The sequence below is a fragment of the Poecilia formosa genome, unplaced genomic scaffold, assembly GCF_000485575.1.
Source record: "Poecilia formosa unplaced genomic scaffold, Poecilia_formosa-5.1.2 Scaffold310, whole genome shotgun sequence".
NCBI classification, from domain to species: Eukaryota; Metazoa; Chordata; class Actinopteri; order Cyprinodontiformes; family Poeciliidae; genus Poecilia; species Poecilia formosa.
This window is the reverse complement of record NW_006800249.1, coordinates 379,517-401,641: the sequence shown is the minus strand read 5'-3', so window position 1 is coordinate 401,641 and position 22,125 is coordinate 379,517. Positions and strand designations below refer to the sequence as shown.

The 22,125-nt window shown below is 38.4% G+C and overlaps 1 protein-coding gene across 2 annotated transcripts in view; it reads right to left on the bottom strand.

Annotated features, from left to right (window-relative positions):
* LOC103152430 (neural-cadherin) overlaps positions 1–22,125 on the bottom strand; it is a 194,735-nt gene that overhangs the window by 46,750 nt on the left and 125,860 nt on the right. Inside the window, exons 2-11 of one of the 2 annotated variants that reach the window (XM_016661096.1) lie at positions 20,455–20,680; positions 17,767–17,971; positions 14,099–14,210; positions 13,343–13,592; positions 12,848–12,990; positions 6,593–6,765; positions 6,347–6,509; positions 5,455–5,625; positions 2,885–3,057; positions 1,922–2,089 (exon numbers count right to left, since the gene is read on the bottom strand). In XM_016661096.1, the coding sequence (XP_016516582.1) occupies positions 1,922–2,089; positions 2,885–3,057; positions 5,455–5,625; positions 6,347–6,509; positions 6,593–6,765; positions 12,848–12,990; positions 13,343–13,592; positions 14,099–14,210; positions 17,767–17,971; positions 20,455–20,680 (1,784 nt within the window). The remainder of the gene's footprint in view (positions 1–1,921; positions 2,090–2,884; positions 3,058–5,454; positions 5,626–6,346; positions 6,510–6,592; positions 6,766–12,847; positions 12,991–13,342; positions 13,593–14,098; positions 14,211–17,766; positions 17,972–20,454; positions 20,681–22,125) is intronic. The other variant, XM_007572893.2, reaches the window with a different exon arrangement.

The following is a 22,125-nucleotide window of genomic DNA, read 5'->3' as shown; positions in this document are numbered from 1 at the left end:
TATTCATTATTTTCTTTTTCAACCCATCTCAAAGAGGAAATAAATAAGGTATTAGTCCTGCACATGTCACTCAAGCAAAAACAGAAAACAGGACTAGAGATAGAATGTTGGAAACTGCTTCTACTAGAAAACAGAAGTTTGGAAAGACTTTAAGGCAGAACCACTGATCTAAGGCTACGTTCACAAAGCAGATTTTGAAGCTCAATTCAGATTTTTTGGCTGAAATTGTATTTTTATTTTTTATTTTTTGCATGGTTGTTCATACCACTAGCTAAGCTAATATGCAAACTGTGCATTGCTTATGGGAGTAATAATGGATGCTGCCATTTATAGATTGATCTTATAGTTTATTCAGCAACAGGAGCTGACAGTATTACCACAAAATCATAGCAAGACGAAGGAAGCTAATACAAAAAAGAGAGCACAAGTAGCAACAGTGTTTTGTGGAACTTTGCAATGTCTGTAGAGAAGTCAGTTTGGATGTTTAGATCAGTGAGGACTGGTGTGATGTGCTCTATTAGAATAGACTTAATACATAATTTCATAGTTTTCAGCCACTGTTTGTGTCCTGTTTTATCTTCTGGTACAGAATTATGATGAATGTGTCAATGAAGTAAAAGTTGGATTAAATGGCTGCAAACGTATTGAAAACAATCAGATATGTAACATACTGAGTTCCACGTGGAGATGGTACAAATCAGACATTTTTTTCTTTTTTGGGGGTGAAGAGATCAGAATTGGGCCGTTCAGACAGTCATGAAAAAGTTGGATTTGGGTCAAATATTGGGAAAAAAAAAGTCTGATTTGAGTCGCAGTCACTTGTTGTGTGAAACTAGTCTAAATGTGAATCTGCATTTTTATTTGGTTATCAAAATTATCACAAAGAAACCCTGACTATATTGCCAAAAGTATTGGGTCACAGCTCTAAATAACTGTTGACCCAATCAATTCAATGGCTCCAGGTGCACAAAATCAAGCACATAAGCTGTAGACTGCCTCTACTCAAAGTTCAGTACCATGACAAGATGTTCAGTTGAGAAATTTCTTCCCTTCTAGAAAATCCACAGTCATCTGTTAGTGATGATATAGCAAAGATCAGAAATTACAGCATTGCGGTCATGAAGTGGTGGGTCAAATAAAATCACAAAGTGGGGTCACCAGATGGTGAGTGGTGCACAGAGTTCATGAACTTTCTGCAGTCAACAGTTACAGACCTCTAGAAATTATTCTGCCGTCATATTAGCTCAACAGCATTTCACAGAGAGCTTCATGGAAATTGGTTTCCATCGCTAAGCAGCTGCAACGAAACCTTTCATCACCAAGAGCAATGCAAACTGTTGGATTGTCATATGTATTATAAAGTTAACCTTTGCCTATTTGTGGTTTAGCATTCACAAATTTGCTGAAAAACCTTTTCGAGTTACGTTCCACAAAGCAATATTTCTGTATTTCAAAATCTAAAAGGCTTGTTAACATGATAACTGTTTCAGGGATTCCTACGGAAACAAAGAAAATGAGTCAAATGAAAAGCTTCATCTAACTGGTGAGGCAAAAGTGTGTTAAAAAAAATAAATCCAGTAAATGTTCAAATTTAGTAAAAATGTTTTGCATTAAAATTGTAAAAAATACACAAAGTGTGCTCTAAGTAAGTAAAATGAGATTGGAAATATATTTTCAAAATAATTGCAAACGGTGTAGTAGCACTGATGGGTGCTCATATCAATACTCATTGTCTGCAAGTGATAAATGCCTAAATAAGTCCTGACAACCACAGAAAAATAATCATGCAGACATATTTCTGTGCAGCTTGGATAAAATCATCCCTACGTTTTGTCCAGTGATTATGAAAAGTCATAGTTGTTGTAAAATCGTTTATTCTGTTTAAGTCTGTAATCTGAAAGTGTTGTGGTCTCTGACTCACCACTATTTTAGCATCTCGGACAGTGTTTTCCGGCACAGTGACCCAGTATTCGGGCTGATCCCAGAGGGGCGGCTGGTTGTGAACGTTGGTAATGATGACGGTCAGCTCCACAGAGCTGCTGCGGTTTCCTCCGTCTGAGGCCAAGATCTGCTGGTTGATCCGGGACGTCTTTAAGCAAAAAGGTAGAGAGATTAAACAAAGTAAAATTACTCTTCATTTGGCCTGTGGAGAACCAAACGTGTGCTTACATAAGGAGATAATTGTTAAAATATTGACAAGTCAGTAATATCGTCATTCATATTGACGTGTAAGATTTAGATTTTAAGACGATGATGTGCAAAATCTTTATCAATATATTTTGTCATCAATTACAAAGGCAAACTTTAAGTTTCATTAAACAGTAGGTAGAAAACATAATTTAAGGAAAAAAATGAAGAATTTATTTCCAGAAGAATTGATACGCCTGTAAAGCATAAGAATTCTTATTCATACTTTGGTTCATTACAACAACAGGTGTTCATACCATTTACTGTAAAAATGTTATAGTTAGTTGTATTTAGTCCGTCTGAGCTAAAGTTTTGCACATCTGGGCACTAACATTTCTGCCCATTCCACAAAAAAGCTAAAACTAAAGTCAGGTTGGATTTTGGAAGCATTTTACCTGCTTACTTACGATTCGCAATAGGATTTCGGATTGGCCTTTGACTAGACCATTCTAACACACAAATAAGCTCCAACATAAACCATTCAGTTACAGCTGTATTTGCAACTCGAAAACAGAAGTCTTTGCAGTTAATAATTTTGCACTCATTTGTTGATTCACATAAAATTGAAAGAGAATACATTAAAGTTTGTGCAAAATGTGGAAAATCTCTAGGGTGTATGAATACTTTTGGAGTGAACTGAAGGCTGGCATGAAGTTAGACTAAGTTTGAACCTGTGGACTCCTGCTGTGTTTCTGACCTGTGAGATTGGATGGTTGACATAAATCCAGCCAGTGTTGGGGTTGATGTGCAGGTAAGCTGGCTTCTGGTTGGACAGTGAGTAGGTGATGGCTGCATTGCTCCCCTGATCGTCGTCGTGTGCCGCCGCCCGTAAAAAACTAGTTCCAACTGGAGTGTCCTCTCTTAGGAAGTCTGAAAATAGAAAAAGATTTGGTTTAATATCCAGAAAGATGCTAGATGTAGACCATCGTGCTCCACCCAGAATCCCATTCTCACTCAACCATGACGAATATATTTTATTAAATTTGATGGAACAAAGTTTACCACCACATTGTGTGGCTGTAAGCAGACATTATAATAATAGGAACGCAGCATTGTGATGTGTCAGCAGAGTGTCACCTCATTTTGTCATTTCTGGGTCTCATTCCACAAAGTCAACATGCATTTTTATATTTATGAATATAACCTCAAATCCTGCTGACTGCGGCGCGTGTCAGTGCTGATCAGACAACCAAAACAACGAGAGGAAAGGATGTCGACTGCTGCATTTTCTCCCTGAAATGCTGCTTTTTCATCCGTTATGTCGATAATATTTTCCTTTGCATATTTGGGAGTCTCTGTGAAAGCATTACAATTGAAAAATCACCTCATATTCTGCTAAATATAATGAGAAATCCAATAAAAAAATAGAGTATTTAAGCCTTCACTGTGACAAACAGTTTGGACTGTGAGGCTCCACTGTAATTTAGTTGTTTTTAGGAAATGTTGATAAAAATAGTAATTTTCTAAGCAGGTGTTCTATCCAAGCAATCTGTAGATCCCCATAGCACCAAAAATGTCACCAAGAAGGTGAATACTAGGAAAAGTAGTATTCACCTTCTTGGATGTTTTACCCTTTTTACTGCTTTCACAAATCAGTTGTGATCAACAAAATGTAGCTTTTTTGACAAAATAATCCCCTTGATGTCAAAGTGAAAAGAGATTTCTACAAAATAATAGAAAGTTCTTGGAATTGGTCTTCTATGGCACGTACAATTCATGCAGCACCTGACAACACGAGAATGCATAAGTTGTGTTAATCTACTTATTTTAGTCTAATGGAGGACTTGGCAGCTCACCCTGAAGAGGAAGAAAAGAAAGTAAGGTGCAGAAGTTCATTAGACAGTAACAAGCACAATAAATGTACAGGTCCTTCAATCACACATACCAGACGATTTGCACTCGACTCAACCTGCGGTTATATCAGGCGACAAATTGGAACTGGAAGATGTTAAAAACAGGAGAATTTGCACTGCTTACTCAAATTATGGTCTAAAAAATAATCTTATTAAAATGGTATGTCACTTTTACCTCAGACCTATAATTGAAGTTAATAAGCCGGGTCGGACTGGGCTTGGACACAATGTGTACAGGTTTTGGTGGACACCAAGTCACAGCAAACACACCATCACCACTATGAAGCATGGTGGTAGTGGCATCATGCTGTGGGGATGATTCTCAGCAGCAGCCCTGGAAGGCTTGTGAAGACTGAAGGTGAACAATGCTAATCAAAATAATCAAAATTCTGACTTTGGAGAAGTCAGAATTTGGAAAATTTTTTACTCCAAATTTTGACATTTTATTCAGAATTTGAAGTACAAAGTCAGAAGTCGTAGATTATCCAGTAAAACATTGGGAAATCTGCTGCTTTGGAGAACATTTATTTCCACAACTTGAAGCATCCAGCTGAAACTATACAAAAACGGTGCAAAAACAGCAAGGTGCATGTTCTGGACTAGGCTAGTCAAATCCACACTGAGTTGAATTTGAGTTGCCACAAACATTGAATATAAGTTTGGCAGAGGCTGTTTTTGCTTCTCCTATTTGTTAAAGTTTGCAGAAAAATCCAAAACTTTAACGCAAGTGCTGGATTTTTATACTTCTATCCTAAGTTTAGAATTACTTTCATGTTCACAGATGTCTGAAAGTCGTTTCTGCAGCCGGAGGATACTTCACAGTAAACAGACTTCTCTGCAGGAAAAGGGAAGTGCCGAATATGTTAGAGCCATTAGAAAGTTAGAAGAAAACACACACCAGCTGCTTATCGCCGCCCCGAAACCCAGAACCTTTGCACGGTGTTGCATGTGTATTAAGACCACAATATGAATAATAAGCCAACTAAATAGAAGTGCTTTCTGGCAGGAGAGCATGCAAACACTCACTAACCAGCGGTAAATAAATTCATGTCCCAGAAACATTTAAATCTGCCTCTTAAATAGTTAATGAGCCACTCTGCGCGTTTCTGTAATCGGACGCGGAGAACTTCTGACAAGACGCTTATCAAAACACATATTTGCACAGACAGTAAACAAACACAGATCCATGGAGGCTCGCTGCGAATATTTCATCAGTATGAAGAGCTTTCCAGGATTACAAAGATGCAGATTAGCAGACGTCAGTGACAACAAACATGAGGCTTTCACGTCACCTTTTTCCTGTAAACATTCTTGACTAGATGATGCTTCGTGTTGAGCTGGAAATGGACAAATAGTCCACACACGTCCTCCAGCTCATCTGCTGGGAAAGAGAATGTCTTGCAGCAGCACTTACACTGGTAGCGGCTGTTTTCAAACTTGGGGTCGTTGTCGTTCTGATCCAGGATCAGCACCGTGATCTGACAGATGCCAATCAGTGGCTCTTCAGCCTGATCGGTGGCTGTCACAGAAAGCGTGAATTCCCTCTGACGCTCCCTGTCAAAACTCACTGCTGTGGCGATCACACCTAATAAGACACAGTTTACACAAGACACTATGTTAGGGCTAAAACAATTAATCAGATGAAGATGTCAACTAACTTAGTGATTGATTAAATAGTCACTGGATTATACAGACCCAATAGAAAGGACATTTACTAAAAGAACAACATAGTTAGATCAGTATTTAAGCCAAAACTGTACAAAATATATACATGTTCCATTTAAGATGTAAATATACTCAACCTAGAATCCTTCAAGTGGTAGTTTTAGCTTCACTCTCTTCAAATTCAGAAAAAAAAGATCTATTTAGTACCTTTTGCTGTCCACTTATTGATTAATCAATAATCAGTAATCAATAATCAAATAATCAGCTCTACGCTGTATTGATGTCAATACAGTACAAAGGGCTGAGATTTTCATATGTTGAAAGCATTTTTAGCAGCAGATGCTGCAAATGATTAAGCATTCACTAAAGGAATGATGTTATAGTATTTTAGGCAAAAACAAACAGTTTATTTTGTTATTTTAAAATTTGTTTAATTATTTCTAATATTTTACAAAATAAGTTTGTGGTTATATGGAAAATCTACAGAATGTGCCATTTTTTTAACTGATTGTCAAAATTATTGATAGAATAATCATTTACTAAAATAATTGGTAGTTTATATCATTGTATATATTACAATTTTATCTAACTGGTTGCTTCTTAGTTTATTTTGGAACATTAGGTGCCTCTTTAGAGCTTACCAGTGTGAGGATCAATATCAAACCCGGACGACACACCGTCTCTGTGCATGATGCCATATTTGACCTCTCCGTTGACCCCCATGTCTGCGTCGTGAGCCTCCACGCGGAGCACGAACGTCCCTGGCGGCTGGTTCTCCAGAACCGCTGCATTGTAGTTCTGACACTGACAGAAACAAACGTTACAGTCAGGGAGATGAAAAAGCTGTTGATGCGTTTTTATCCATAATATGGGATAAAATGTGGAACCTCATCAAACACAGGCTTGTTGTTGTTGATGTCGTTTATCCCAACGATGACCTGTGCGGCGCTGCTGAGTGGATAGGGACCACCAGAAGCATTGTCATCTGTGGCGGTGATGTTGAGGACGTATTGCGGGCCCCTGAGTCTGGGCGGTGGGCTCCGTCGCAGCTTGATGATGCCTAGACACAAAAATTAAAAAAATACTAACTGAATCTTTATTTTTTTAAGAGCCAAATGTTTTTATATTGGAAGGTTATGGAAGGTTTGAAAAACAGATACTTTCGTTTATTTCACCTTTTCTTTGCAATGAGCAGCTCAAAAAAATTAAAAATGACATTCTGATGCATACATTTTAAAATAATTTTAATTTCATGACAGGCAGCTTAAATGTGAAGGTAAGCTCTCATGCTCTCATAAGGGTGGCTTATGAGAGCACACATCAACATGTGTAATTATGTTGATGTAATTACACATGTTGATGTAATTAAAAGAAAAATATGCAGGCTGCAGTTTTATCTGTTGCTTTTCAGTAATCACTCCCTTAGTATATTGATGGCAAAGATATTCAGAAAGTTACAGTAATGAAGTGCTTTAACTCCTTTAAAGCTTTGAAAAGTAAAACCCAGACAGTTGGTCGTCTGATATTGATTTTATTTCTATGTAAAAATGGTTAGATGTAAAACAAAAAAAAAAAAGCAAACATAACTTCTTATTTTATTGCAAACCTTTTGACAGTTCTGAATAGCAGTTGTCAATCTGTATCAGTGTATTTACAGCAAGGTAAGAATAAAAACAATCTATTTCATATATGTGAGATTAGTGAGACACACTCAAACACTGCATATTGGAGAAGGTATGCATCTAGCAGTAACCATGGAGAAAATGCACTACCGTCATGTAGCCTAGCTAGCATGTGCCAAAGACCTGATTAGCATCTAGGCTTTAAAACTTTTAAGACTACTCCGATATAAAGGAAATGCTGCTTATGACATATAAATCCTTTGGCATAAATGTAATTAAATTTAATCTCAAATTTAATGTGTCAGATTTGGTCAAATCAACAAACACAGGAGAAGGGAGAAGGTATGAGCCAGTTTCTAAGCTGGATGTTACCGACTTATGTTAATAACGCCATGGGTCCCAACTAGATGTGCTACTTTCACAGAAGAAACCAAAAACGACTTGGAGAATACAGTCGCAGCTGCTCCGTTCAATTCTCCCATCACTCACTTCGACGTCTCAAGGTGATTATTTTGTGAGGTAGCTAGTGATGCTCAGACGACGAACGTTTCGGCTCCTCACCGAGTTTCTTCATTATAAGGAAGGGACTACAAACAGCAGCGCAACGAGCACATCATATGAGCGGTGGAAACTGAGTGTGAAAGTGAGTGAAAAAGAGAGAAATAAAGAAAGCGAGAGAAAAGTGCCGTTTCCGCACTTTGTCCCTTTGGTTGCTCAGCTCTTACTCTTTCTGTTGCTCCGCCTAACGGAGGCCGTTCGGCTCACCACGGAAGTTCATTTCGATTAGCATGGCAGTCTTCTGGCCAATCACGTGCGACGATATGGGATCATACCATTATGTGAAAAAAGATATGGGGACAGTCAGGCGAGTCCATCCCCTCGGTAAATAGAACGGGGAAAAGTAGAGTGCGTCCCAAAAACCCATAAACATAACTGACATCTGTAAGAGAAGCAGCATCTGCTGAAAATTAAAGATATTTTAGAAAAATGAATTATCATTCTGGGTCTGTTTGGTAGATTCGTTTGCAGTGTTCATTTGTTTTTGTTACAAAGTGTCTTTGCTTTAGAAATCCTGTTCAGCAGCATTACAAGACTGTTTTTTGTTTGTTTGTTTTGTGTGTGCCAGATGGCAATACATAAACTTCTCTGGAGGAAAAAGAAAATTAAAAATGTTTCCGCAAACAGAAAGTATAACAAAGCACCCGGGAGCTACTGCTCAAGTTGCTGCGGTTGTTTCTGAGCCACAGCATCCACAAAGAAAATCCTGCTGGTGAGTATAAATAACAGTGGGCGTGTTGAGTTTAAAAAACACTGGAGATGAAAAGCGGCGCTGTGATGTTTCCTGCTCTGTGGGTCAACAACAGCAGCGACTGTCAACTGAAGCAACAGCGTGCGAAAAACCCTCACATTATCCCAACTCAGGTGTAAAACAAATGCCATTTTTCTGCGCTAACAATCGCTGCGGCATTAACATAACAGAGAGGCATCGCAAACAAACAAACAAGCAGCTTTGGTAGCAGCATGAATATAGACACGCAGGCTGAGAGGGCGCGATCACATCTACATGAAAATACTTCACAACGCTTTGAAGTGACAAAGCAGAACATCCGAGCAAGCCAAAGGCCATCTGCTGCATGAGTGCAGATGAGTGTGTGCCTGCGTGTGTGGAGGTGTGTCTGAGTGTGTGAAAAAGAGCGTTAATACAACATTTATGTGCAAATGTTCACATTTATTTCTTTTTGTGCACGGATGCATGAGAACAGTGGAGCAGTGCATGTGGCTACATCAAAGAACTGACCCCCAAAACTTTGACCCTCCTTAAAAAAGTTATGCTCAAACAGAGCCTCAGGGGAAATAAAGTTTAAAGTGGCAGAAAAGAACGGACAACAGAACCTAGGGCTTCAGAGTTAACCGGCATTTAATTTCCTCTGACCAACAAAAAGTGGGTTGGCAGCAGGGTATATATTATTTTTCCAAGCTTTGGGCTTGTGTGCAAACTTTCTTCAAGACTGAGGAAAGAAGAAGAGTCAGAAAAAAGCTAAACAGGGACGAAAGTGATGCAAATGTTTTTGATATAAAATCCTCTCCTAAGAGATATTAAAATAATGTAAAGTGATTATCAATTCAAAAGACATTTGTTTAGAAAAAAGGTCAAAAGTTATTTATACCTTTTTCAACAACCATTGCAAATGTATTTTTTGGTATGACAGCAATCAACTTTTTTTATGTTTCTATTGACATTTTGACAATTTATTTTTGGTAAGGAGCTCCAAGCCTCACTGTCATCACCTTAAAGTTTAGGTCCCTGCACAGATTTACTGTCAAATTTAAGAATAGGATAAAAAAAAGACATTTAAACAGAACCTGTCTGATAACACAAAGTGGGCTAAAAGATCGCAAAAACTAACATTTCATGTCCAAACAAGACCATACAAAACAGGACGGTATCTTAAGCACTGCAGACTTCACTTGCCTGAGGTCTGTTCTCATAATTCAACAATAGGAAAGAGATCCTGAGCAAAAATATAATTCATGGAAGAGTTTCAAGGCCAAAACCACACGAGAGATTGTCTCACCTTTGCCAAAAAACATCTTAATGATTGCTGATTTGCTACTCTTGCTGACATGACATGGACATCTGGGAGAGAGTCTTAGTACATCATTTATGTGGAAAGACGAGATTTTTCTAGAGAAAACCCACTTTGTGGCTGTCTGTTCTGTCTGCTTTATTTCTGCCACCTTGAAGAAAAAGAGACCATGTTTTTCCAAATTCCAATACAGAGGAAAATTCACCAAAACATCCTCCTGTGTTGCTCATCAGGCCAAGCAGAGCCCACAGCTCGAACACCTGCACTGTAAAAAGAGATGACGCTGTGGCTGGCTCTCTTTGGAATGACCCCTGGGATGTAATGAAAGAACGCCGTGCCAACATTTTCCCAGGCTTGAAAGAGAGAAACAGTAGGAGGAACAAACTGAGGTAATTTTCAAGGAAAAAACACATTTTGTCAAACAAAACAAGCTGCAGGAAAACCAGAATGCAAAAATAAAAAAGTGTGGAGGACACCAGTCATCATATTGGCACTGCTAGAGCAACAAGAGGTGGACTCCCACATGCAGCCTTTCTGCAGCTATGCTATATTAACAACGGAGTCTGGTGTGTCAATGTCATGCTGCAATGAATTGTCTTGGATGTCAAAGTTCAGATCTGGGAGTGATCTGAACTCCCAGATCACTAATTTCTGGTTTTTCAACCAGAAATTAGTGATTTCTAGTTGAATGTCAGAAAATAGAAGGGATTTACTCACATTTGTGGTGCTAACTGTTCTTAGCTGCCCTTTGCAAACATCTTATTTCTCTCCTTTACATGTATTAAAACCAGAACCGTCTCCTCTCTGTCGTTTGCAATGGGATTCAGAGCCTTGTTTCAAAGTACCAGGACAACAGTGTGCACAGCACTGGTTTAATGTCTCATTATTATTCAATGTTTTATCAAGCTGAAAATCACACTAAAATTTAACTCAGCTTCAGGGGTCGATCTATTTTTTTTATTTATTTATCTTGCTTTTTCTTATTTCTGACTTATCAAAGAGACGTTTCAGGACTTACAAATACAAGTCAAGTGCACCATCAATTCACACTGGGAACCAGTCTATTGAGATCAGGCTACTCTGTGGGAATCAGGGCAAACCTCATTCCTCCAATCAACAGGGAAGAAGAAAATTGATCCCAAATTCCAGATGTTCTTTCTCAATGACCTAAATAATAAGAGCTGCTTGAGAGAGAGAATCTCAACATCACTCTAATTGTCTTCATTTAACCTTTCAGATAATTCTATATAGTTATTTTTGTCCTTTTTTGGACTATTTGTTCAATTGCATAAAAGTGACCACTGTAACAGGTGCAGTAAACCTTCATTGGCCAAATTTTCCAGGTATATTGAGCATATTGTCTAGTGTTCATTGTAGCATGAAACATTGCTCACTTCTTCTTTACACTTTGTTGCGAGTCACTGAAAAACAACATGAACAGCTTTCAAAAATGGTCAAAAGATATACATGTTGCAAGAAAGTATACACTGGCAACATTGAAAATGCCTTCATGAAAGACACTGAATGATGCTGCAGAGACGCTAAAACAATGATGCTTCTGCCACTGGAGTCCAACAGAACATTTGAGAAGTTTGTATTTTTTTAAAGCATCCCTTAAAGCATTGCTGAGACGAACAGCAAAGATACACAGCCCAAAAAACAAAATGCCTTCAGCAACCGTTGTCACTGTCACTCTTGAAACACTGGAGAGAAAAATGGAAAAGCAAAGTGTGTATTCCACATACTTCGTGTCTAGTTTGGCACATAAACAAGTTTTTATTTTTCAGTCACAAAAGGATAAAATGGTCCTCACAAAAATAGGTGCACAAATATTCAAATGAGTGAAGTACATCAGGGACAGCTGTGTTTGTGTGTGTATGCGTGTGTGTGTGCACACACACACGCATACACAGTGATTATTTATGTGTTTGTTTTTTTATTTATGCGTTTGTGGTGAGTGTGTCTTCCAGGGGGTACACTGGCCTCGTTAATACTATCACGCTTTATCCCCAAATACTTGTTACTATGGAAACAACCACTTTGCTGTGTGCATGTGTGTGTGTAATTGTAAATGATCTGAACACTGCTGTTGTGTGTGTACATGTGTAAAAGTGATTGTTCCCCTTGTTTGTGTGTGTCAGAGCGCTCTGCTTGCTAAAAAAAACAATATGTTGACATTCATTACTGTCCCATTAGAGGCAGAGCTGGAAAAGGAGGAATGTTTTCAGAACAAAACCATCTACTGCCTAGAGAAACGCTTAATCTACTGCTCACATTCATTTTAAATTTGAGTTAGCTATTTACATTCTTCAAGACCAAATTTAAGCTTTTTTTAATCAACTTGAATATTATTTCAATGCCTTACTTGCTGTCTGTTACCAGAGGGAACATGTCCAGCAGCAGAAAGGAGTGATAGTTTGGTGTGATGCACTCTGGGAGTTTTATAATCTGTCTATTTTTATGTCCTTCAATTGCAGTCTGAGTTTTTGTGAGAATATTAACTTTTTTGAACATTTTGTTCATATAGCCTTAAAATAAAAATGCAATGAAAGACGTAGTTGAATTACGACAGTCATATCGTAAAATAGGATAAAAATTCAAGTGTTAATCTGTAGGACAACAACTTAAAATGTAGTAGGGTGCACAGAGGTGCAGCAAAATGTAAATTATTTGACTAATATGTAATGTTTGTTGCTTGTTTTCTGTTTTGAATATAATTGGTTATTGTGTTACATTTTTTTCATGTAAAATTCAACCACCTTGTTGCTGAAATGTTCTACACAGTGCGGGGCACACTTTCACCTCTGCATAGCATCTTCATTAGCACTCCAAATTTAAATGACGTAGAACAACATCAGACAAAAATCTTGATCTGGATCTTCTGTTTCAGCAGAAGTTCAACTTGACAAAAGCTCTGTTGCTTTTACCCCACCTTTTTGGTTGTCGAGCTGGAAGTTGCTGTCCTCATTTCCACCTGTGATGGCGTAAGAGACGCCGTCCCCATCAGGGTCATTGGCGTGAACAATGGCGACCAGCGTGTCGGGACCAGCATCCTCACTGAGGAAGGTTTTATAGCTGCAAGAAAGAGGGAAACAACCTTTAACTGTACTGGAGGACATTGGGAAAGGTAGGATGTGATGTTGCACAAAGTAACAAAGTAAGAAGTGCAAGGAAAAATGCACAAACACATAGTAGTGTGAAGGAAAGAGCCTGGATTGATTGTAGAAGTGAAGATGAAGTAAAAACAGATGGAGGAAACAGAAATAAAAATAAACTCTGACTTAAAAAACACCTCAATTAGCAGATTGTCTCTGTGGGTGACAGAAGGAGTGAAAACAAGAGAGATGCTGACATCGGACTTCTTTACTATTAAGTAAAGTAAAATCCACACTGAGATGATCAGATACTAACAGACGGAGGTTCTTACACGCTTTGGGAGAAGACCGGCACCTCATCGTTGGTGTTAGCCACACGGACACGAACAGAGGCTGTCCCAGTTCGAGGAGGCGTCCCTGCATCCACTGCGACAACTACAAACTCGTAGATGTGATTGGGCCGCTCATAGTCCAGGCGACGGGCAGGGCTGACCACACCCCCGGATGTGATGTCAAAATCGCCACTCGGGATGAAGTAGGAGATCTCGGAGTTCACACCGGAATCACAGTCGCGAGCCAGAACTGATGGGAATAAAAAGAGGAAATGTGGTGAAAAACATCTAAAAGAAGAAATAGTTGAGGACAGGAGAAGAAGAAAACTGAAAGATGTTAAAGGAGGAAGACAAATGAGGTGGAAAGGAGAAAGATGAGGCAATTAAAATGGAATGAATGTGGATTTATGTTAGCAAAAGGAGAGGAAAAAGAAAAGAAGGTGGATGAACGAGATAGAAGAAAACAAGTAGAAAGCCACTCAAAAGAGAAGAGGAACCTGTAAACAAGAGATTTGGATATGTGAGGGGATGAAAAGGAAAAAAAAAAACTGAGAAGATCCCAAGAAAAAAGAACGATGGAAACACAGCAAAAGGAAAACAACAATGGACCGAGAGTGAAAGAATGTAAGGAATCAGGAGGAAAAACCTATAAATGTGGACACACAAAAGAAAAAAAACAACAGGATTAAGGGAAATAACTGGTCTCATCATGATGTATGGTGTTAAAACTTCAGCAGACTCATCAGTTTGTGTTACCTTGCAGTAGTGAGGTTCCAGGTGCGACGCTCTCAGGTATGTTATCTCTGGTGTAGATGGAGTGAAGAAACTCTGGTGTGCAATCGTTCTCATCCGTTATGTGGACAATGACCTGGAGGAAAAAGCTCATTTAGTTTTAGTGTTTCTCATGCAAATAGATGCTCATCTCTGTATGGATCCACAGATCAATCAGAAAAATCCAGGTAACGTCTGCACCGGGGTGAAAATCTGAGCCGATATTGATATTAATTAAACTGCCTTGGCCAATAACCAATATTACATATAATTTACTGCCCTTTTGGCACTGTGATAACATATAATATAAGCCCAGTTTTCCTTATTGTAATGACACCAATGTGCCGTTTCTGATCATAATCCAGATATATTGTTAATCCCTAGTTATTTCTGTCTGTGAAGTATTTTTCTATAATTGTATGGATCTTCATAGTAACACCATGAACTAGAGGATCAGTCAGAAGCAAAGCTAGAACCACTCGTCTTTCTCTGTCATCCATATGGAGAAAGGTTTGTGTGTGTGTTGTGACAGGCCATGAAATAAAATAAATCAAACAGAACCACAAAAACATCACAAATTCAAAATTCTGCTTTAGGTGTCTGTTAATCCATCTGGGATGTGGTAAATGAATGACAAATATGATTTTCTCACTACCTTCTATAGTGATATCAGGGTGTTTGTTTGATGTTCTAGTGTGAAAAACTGCAGATACAGATGCCACTGTAAAGCTGTATAACTGATGCTTAAGGAGAAACTAATTCATGACCATTTGTCTGTCCGTGCTTTAAGCCCTTAAATCTCAATCCTCTCTGTGTCTTTATCTCACCTTTGTTCCTGTTCCCCCATCCAACATGCCAGAACTGAAGCATAATAGTTTGTTTTTATTCTCATAAAAGCTGAATTAACTGGTGAGGCTGCTGATGTGACCACCTGAGCACAGATTTCCTCTGCAGTCCTGAACCTCAAACACACCACCTGTTTAGTCTGGACAGCAGGGCAGCAATGGTGAGGCTGAGAGGATTTAGATGTGTGGCTGCCTCTGCAAGTATGCACAGAGCATATAGAAAACAAACTAGTGTAAACAAGGACAAAATGTATTATTTTCATTTTAAAGCCATTTAATTTAGGATTTTTCCAGAAAAGAACATTTCTGCTTTAAAAGATTAATTTGAAGGAGAAAAGAAAACAAACGGCTTTATTCTGTTTACTTTGTAGGTAAAATGTGAAGCACAAATCACCCTGAGTGATGTGGTGCAGTCAGTAATCACCTGTCAACAGTAATTACCTGAAGCATAATGAAACCCTTTTGTTATCTGCAGGAGATGTTTTGTGATTTCTTTCTAAAGAGAAGGAAAATGGTAACAATTTTTGACTTTGTAAAAGAAATATGTTCCCATTAGGAACAAAATATTTGTTTTCCGTAGGAACTTGAATGAAGGACATTAGATCTCACCACTATTTCTGTAACTGTAAGAACTGGATTTTTAAAAGCTCTCAAGTGGAAATTGTACTCTTTACATTGTCAAAGAAATACTGTCATCATAAAACACGAGTAGCTGACAAATTTTACCATACAATTATTAAATTATGTGGTGCAAATCATAAAGAGCAACTTTTGGCTTCTGATGCTCGGTGTGAACACAAGTCCAATGAGTGATGAGTGGAAAGTCCTTCTGTCTTCGGTTGCTAAGATTTAAGCATAACGTGTATAAATTTTGTCTGGATTTTGACAGACTAATGAACAATGACAGCTACTATTTCTAAATATGAAACTTAAAACTTCAATCAGCCTGTAATATCGAACAAAAACTCCAAATTGAAAAAAAGTCCTTGCACTAATTTCAGTATGAGTTTATGGAGCAAAAAGCCATGTATCCACTGCATGTTAATATGCATTAGCGGGAAGGTGTAGATCTTTGCTTCATATAATTTGCATAGCTTACCAAAAGATGAAAAGGTAAACTTTTGGTTGTGCTTGTAGACAGGATGTTTAGTTTTTTTGCATACAGCGTTGAAATTGAGAGTTTTCATAAAAAAAGCTTAATTTGCTGTTTCTAATTTAAGTATGCGTAACGTATGCTAAGTAAGATATAAATTTAAACGGTTGCATCATTGCATCTGATTCAGAAATGAACGTGTTTTCATCAGAGAGCAGCTTGTTTAACAGTTAGGCGTAGCACGTTCAGATGCTTTTTTAAAAGTGAGAGTTGATAAGTTGTGATGGTAGTGAATTTTTATTTATATAGCACACCAGCTAAAAGACCGTTGAGTTTAAACAGTTCTGTCAAACCTTAACCAGTTGGCTGTTGTTATGTGAACCTCTCTTTTTATTGGCTTGGTATTCACTGTTTACAACATAGATTAGAAAGTAGAAAAAGCAAGACAATATTCTTCAATGTTAACTTAAAATATTAGTTGGTAACTTATTGAATCAATAGCTTTTTGTGTCTAATTAATTGTGATACTGTTTAGTTGTCAAGCATTGAAATGAATGCGCTTTGGCAAAGTGTGCAGGGACACTGCGTTCACAGAATAACACTTCACAGTGACTGTCATCACAGGTCAGTAAACTGTGACCTTGTTCACGCCTGACGTTGTCGAGCCTCTGGGGTGATTTGATCACAGGCTCAGCCTCAGCTACAGGTGTGAATGCATACGCGACACACAGAGGTCATGGCGACATCCGAGTCCCTGGATAACATTCACGTTTTGTCCTGAGCTGCAAAATGACCAGATCGCTTAACAAGGTGAACACCACTGGTCTTCAGGTCACAGTGAGGAATCACTGGAAAAGTTACTCACCACGTTGGGTAGTGAAAACAAGTAGTTTCCATCTGGAACATGATGCAAGTTTAAAAATAAAATGTGTCGGACATTTGAATGTGTTTGCTTTTGAAGAATATTCAAAAGCTTTTGCAGAAAAATGAAAAAGGTGGTCCATATGTTGGCCTCAAAACAAAGATAATATTGTTTATTGCGATAACTTCTGGGACAATTTACATTACAGTAAGATTTGTTATAGTAAGACTAGTTATGAACCATTACATGTGTTGTGTTATATATATTGACAGGCTCATCATGAGAAAGATAATAAAAGCAGCTGTGTGTGCCACTGTAGAGTCAAATGTTTTCTTCATTGTTTTCACTGGATTAAAGTACGTATCGGTGCATTTCCCCCTGACAGAAATGGAAAACATGATTCCCTGAAAGTCATTACAGGAACTACTGATTGCCACATTTAACACAGATTTCACAATTATAACAAAGTGTTGAATGGATTACTTCTATCAACAATTTGAGGCGTGTAATTCAAAGAACACAAGGAAAATTACAACCTTATAATTATGTTCTGGGAGAGGTGACAATGAAAATCATCTTCCTTCAGATTAAAAACATTTCTGATCCAAAGTCCTTTTGAGCTCAGATATTTTTTAGCCAAAAAAGCTTGTCTACAATATAAAAGTTTAGATAAAAATACACTTTTTTTCATGAGTAGACTGGAATATTTTCATCACATCCCTGGCTTCTCAAGGTATTCATGGCATAATTAATGCTCAATTTATTCAGATTTAGCTCTGCTGAAGTTGTTGGGATGTTTCTTACTGAAGCAGTACAAACAGGACTCAGTAAATCTGATGGCATTGATGCGTACCTCTGCAACGCCGCTGAGGCCGGTGTCGCTTTCAGAGGCTCGGACCTGCAGGGTGTGCAGGTTGTGACCGCTCTCGTAGTCGACCGATCGGGTGAGGCTCAGAGCGCCGCTTTCCTGGTTGATGCTGAACAGGTTTCCGGGGTTAATCAGTAACATGTAGGACAGACTCTTCTTCTGGAAGGAGACGGCCTGAACCACAGCAACCCTGACCACAAACACACAGAAAGGTTCGAGATGAGCCAGAAAAATTATAATTATAACCTACATGTGGTTCACATTTTATTTCTGTGAACCACATGTAGGCTGGTTCTGCTGGAGCTCTCTGAGATTACACCGAGATGAGCGTCAGTCTTTCCCTCTTTATGAAAACATATTTTCCCTGTCTAATTCATAGTAAAATGTATAATGTTGAATTTGATAAACAACATAAGATCTTCTAGTTCCAGTCTGCTCTACATCCCCAGAACCAGAACCAAACCTGAAGAAGGAGCATCAGGTTTTTACGTTTTGTGCTTAATGTTTTCTTTATGCAACACTTTGAATTGTCGTCTTTCACATTGTTGAAATTTGTTTGCAAAGCAAATAAACTTGCATTGCCGTACTCTCACTGCAAAGCCCAAGAAAACATAGAGAATTAGACTTTATTCTTTTGAGTTTCTTTAGAAATGTTGTCGCGTACCTAATTTAACAAACTTTGACTCAGGTCATTTTAATGACAATGAGAAAGTCCAACATTAAAACGTGTTAATGTGTTACCTCTGTACCTCATATGTGAGTAAACGGTAATGTTGCTGTGTTTGTTCATTTATTTCGTCTTGTATGCAGGGTAAACATGAGCACAGGTCAGAGGAAAGCTGCTCTTCATGTACGACTCCAAACAGACTTGGTGACACGCTGGTGCTGCTCTTAAACTCTGCAGTCTTCATGGATTATTCTGAGCTCTAAGGTGCCATGCTCAGACCTGGTTAATCAATTTGATTAAAAGAGAAACACGTACACACAGACACACGCAAGGGCATGCAAAACATATATAATGGAAGGCTGAGACACAGAAAAAACCCATACTGAGCTACACCCACACAGCGCTCAGAGGGTGGCATGGATACTTGGATATTAATACAATGTGCTTTGCGCCAGCAGCCCTGGGGGATTCAACACACTCACACACTCCCCTTCATGTTTATCCAGACCTCACTTTTAATAAATATTTGAATTTGCCACACTTTCAAATTCTCAGCCTCAGGCCACACTCATACATCTGGGCCCTCTTCCTCCATCCCACCCCCTTCCTTCTCCTCCTCATCATCCCTCTGTCTCCCATCCTCTTCTTCTCTTCTATTTTCTCTCTTCTGTTTTTCTACCTCTTCCTTCCTCTTCCTCTTTTCTTTTGTCTCGCTCTTCGGGGCTCATCTTTTCATGCATCACATGACATGCAAAGCACAACAACAAGCACACACACAAGAAAAAACCTCATAGAGGCAGTCTCGCAAAATCCATTCATTTTTTATGGCATTGGAATGTAAATGATGGGATTGCAGATGTGGAAGGTAAAACATAAATTTGGGTTAATAACCTTTTCATGGCTCTATAATTTAGCGTTTATTGATATCATGCCAGTATAGCGTTGTGCACAGTGGCTTGCATGCAGTATATACCCACTGAATGCAGTATAAACTCTGAACAATAGTTCTCCATACCATAACAAGACATTTTTACTTATTTATATTTGTTTATTAGCACCTTTAAAAATATGCAACAAGCCCCAAGAATGTTTGTAATCTCTTTACATAATACCTCAAAATTAGTGAGAAGCCCCTGCGAATATCTTTGAATTTAGACATGGACTTTGACTAGGCCACAGATGAATATAGTAGCTCTGACTGAATGTTCTTCTTTCCACTCTTTCATAATTATCAAATTTGAGATTAGAAAGTGTCCGTACTGGCTGCTTCTCTGATTGATGATCTCCTTGCCTGTCTTGTAGGTTTAGGTGGACGGCCATGTCTCGGGTAACTTCCAAAGCCAGTTGGTTGAACCGGATTTTATTTAGGGGTGTTGAAGAAAAGGGGCGTGAAAATATATGAACCCCAAACTTACATGTCTCATTTTTCTTCCCCTTAACAATATAGATCACGTTAAGTTAATAGTATAGCACATTTTAGCAACAATGCAGTTCATAGTGTCTGACATCAAAACAACATTGTACAAGCAAACAATAAATATTACATTTTGTCAAATACCATCATCAAAATCATCAAGCAGGTACACTTCAAATGTTTTGATCAATGTTTCATTTATTATGAATCAAAGGCAACTCTAAGCAGTTGGGTTTTCAGCTGTGATTTAAAGGAACTCAGTGTTTCGGCTGTTTTGCAGTTTTTTGGAAGTCTGTTCCAGATTTGTGGCACATAGAAGCTGAATGCTGCTTCTCCATGTTTTGGTTCTGGTTTGGGTCGGTATTGTATTTTGGTGTTAAGTCATTCAGTGATTTATAAACTAACAAAAGTACATAACATGTAACTTTATGCTGCTATATTACAACAAATTCCATCAAAGCTTGTGGGTGTTGCATAAGAATATGTTGAAAAACTCAAATAGTATCAATACTTATGCAAGGCCTTGTATTTTCAGGCTTGTTTGACCATCTATATCAGAGGTACTGATAATATTTGTGTTGGTGGGACTCACGGTTGGCCAACAGGCGTGTTTTCCAGCACGTTCAGGCTGTAGGTGGAGTTGGTAAACTGTGGCGGTCGGTATCCAGCAAGGATGGAAACAGTGGCTGGTGGGCCTTTACGGCCTCGTCCGTCCACCGCCTGGACCCGCAGATGGTACTCCCTGCTGGGGGTCAGAGGTCGTCCTGTGGTCCTAATCAGCCCAGAGCGACGGTCCACTTCAAAGCACTCCTCACCACCTAAAAAAGAAAGAAAAAATGATATATATATACATGCTGAAAATACAGTAAATTTTCCCTGCTTGAATTGTCATTGTGTATTTACACAGGACTGGTGTTTGCTATTATTACTAAATTTCATATTTACTTCTGTACTTTGAACTCTGAGCTATTCTTTTTTGATCATGCTTTCAGTTTAAAGCATTTTAATGAATAACTTGCCTTTACAGTTCTCTAACTATTTAATGAATGTTGCCATTATTCAAACAATACATTCATTTGTGGATTTTTTTTTTTCACATAAACAACCATCTTTCAACTTGTCCACTTGTGTATAAATAAAGAGACGGAGTCCCAGCTGTTCAATTATGAAAAGCCAATTGAGGCAAATTGATGCTGGAGGCATGCTGGCTGTGTGTTTATTTATGTGTGTTCTATGAGCTAGTTAACGCTCTCTGAAGACGCAGGAAAAAAAAAAGAAGAGTGGGCTCATTTTCACTCACGTCCCTCTGGGTTTATGAGACAGAGAGCGGGAAGCAGGAGGAAGTAAGCGATGGAGAGATGAGGAATAAAGAAAGAAGAAAAGGAGGAAGAGGAAGGATGGAAAGCTGCCAGCAGAGTGGAAGTGAGAGATGTGGAGGAAGTGAGGAATAATGGAAAAGGAGATGAGAACGAAGACGAGGGGAAGAAAAGGAGAAGAATCCCCAGCTGTTGACCAGAGGGTTCTGCAGCAGCAGCTGCAGCCCAACTGTCAATCATCTCCTCCTTCTTGGATATTTTTCCTGTGACAGATTCATTTCAGTCTCTATAAAAACAATGTGTGTGCAAGAGAAAAAAAAATCAGCATTAAAGTTCTTCAAAGATTTGATTGTCTCAATTATAAAAATGTTTTATTTTTTAATTGTCTCTTTCTGTGTTTCCAATTAGCTGTCACTAATTACGAAAGGTTTCGAAATTAACAACCTCCAGTGGGATAAAACTATACTTAAACTGTTTGATCTCCTCCTACGGCTCTGCTCTTTCATTATTTTCAAAAGCTGCTATCCATTTTGATTAGGCTAACGTGAAACCCTCTCCAACTTGACATGAAGGTGTGTTGTAAGCTCAAATCTTTTGAGAAAACTGGAACATTGAAGGTGTTAGCAGAGTTTTGTGCTGTGGTGCAACGCAATAGAGGAACAGCAGGAGGTAGAGAGCGTCCTTTCTGTTCTTTAGATAAGACAAACCTGCATAAAAACCCATAAGGATACAAGTTTATATTGTTTTAATTCATGTTTGATGTTTCTTTCTAGTGTTTTTAAGTAGAAGGTGGATCAGATTTTCCATTATTTCATATCTCCTTACTGTCACCAGATGAGAAAGTACTTTAACTTAACTGAATGTAAAACATGCTAAAATCTCTTTCTTGTATTTTACTAACTGCTAATTAGTTAATAAACATAGCACTAAGCAAATTTAAAGCATAA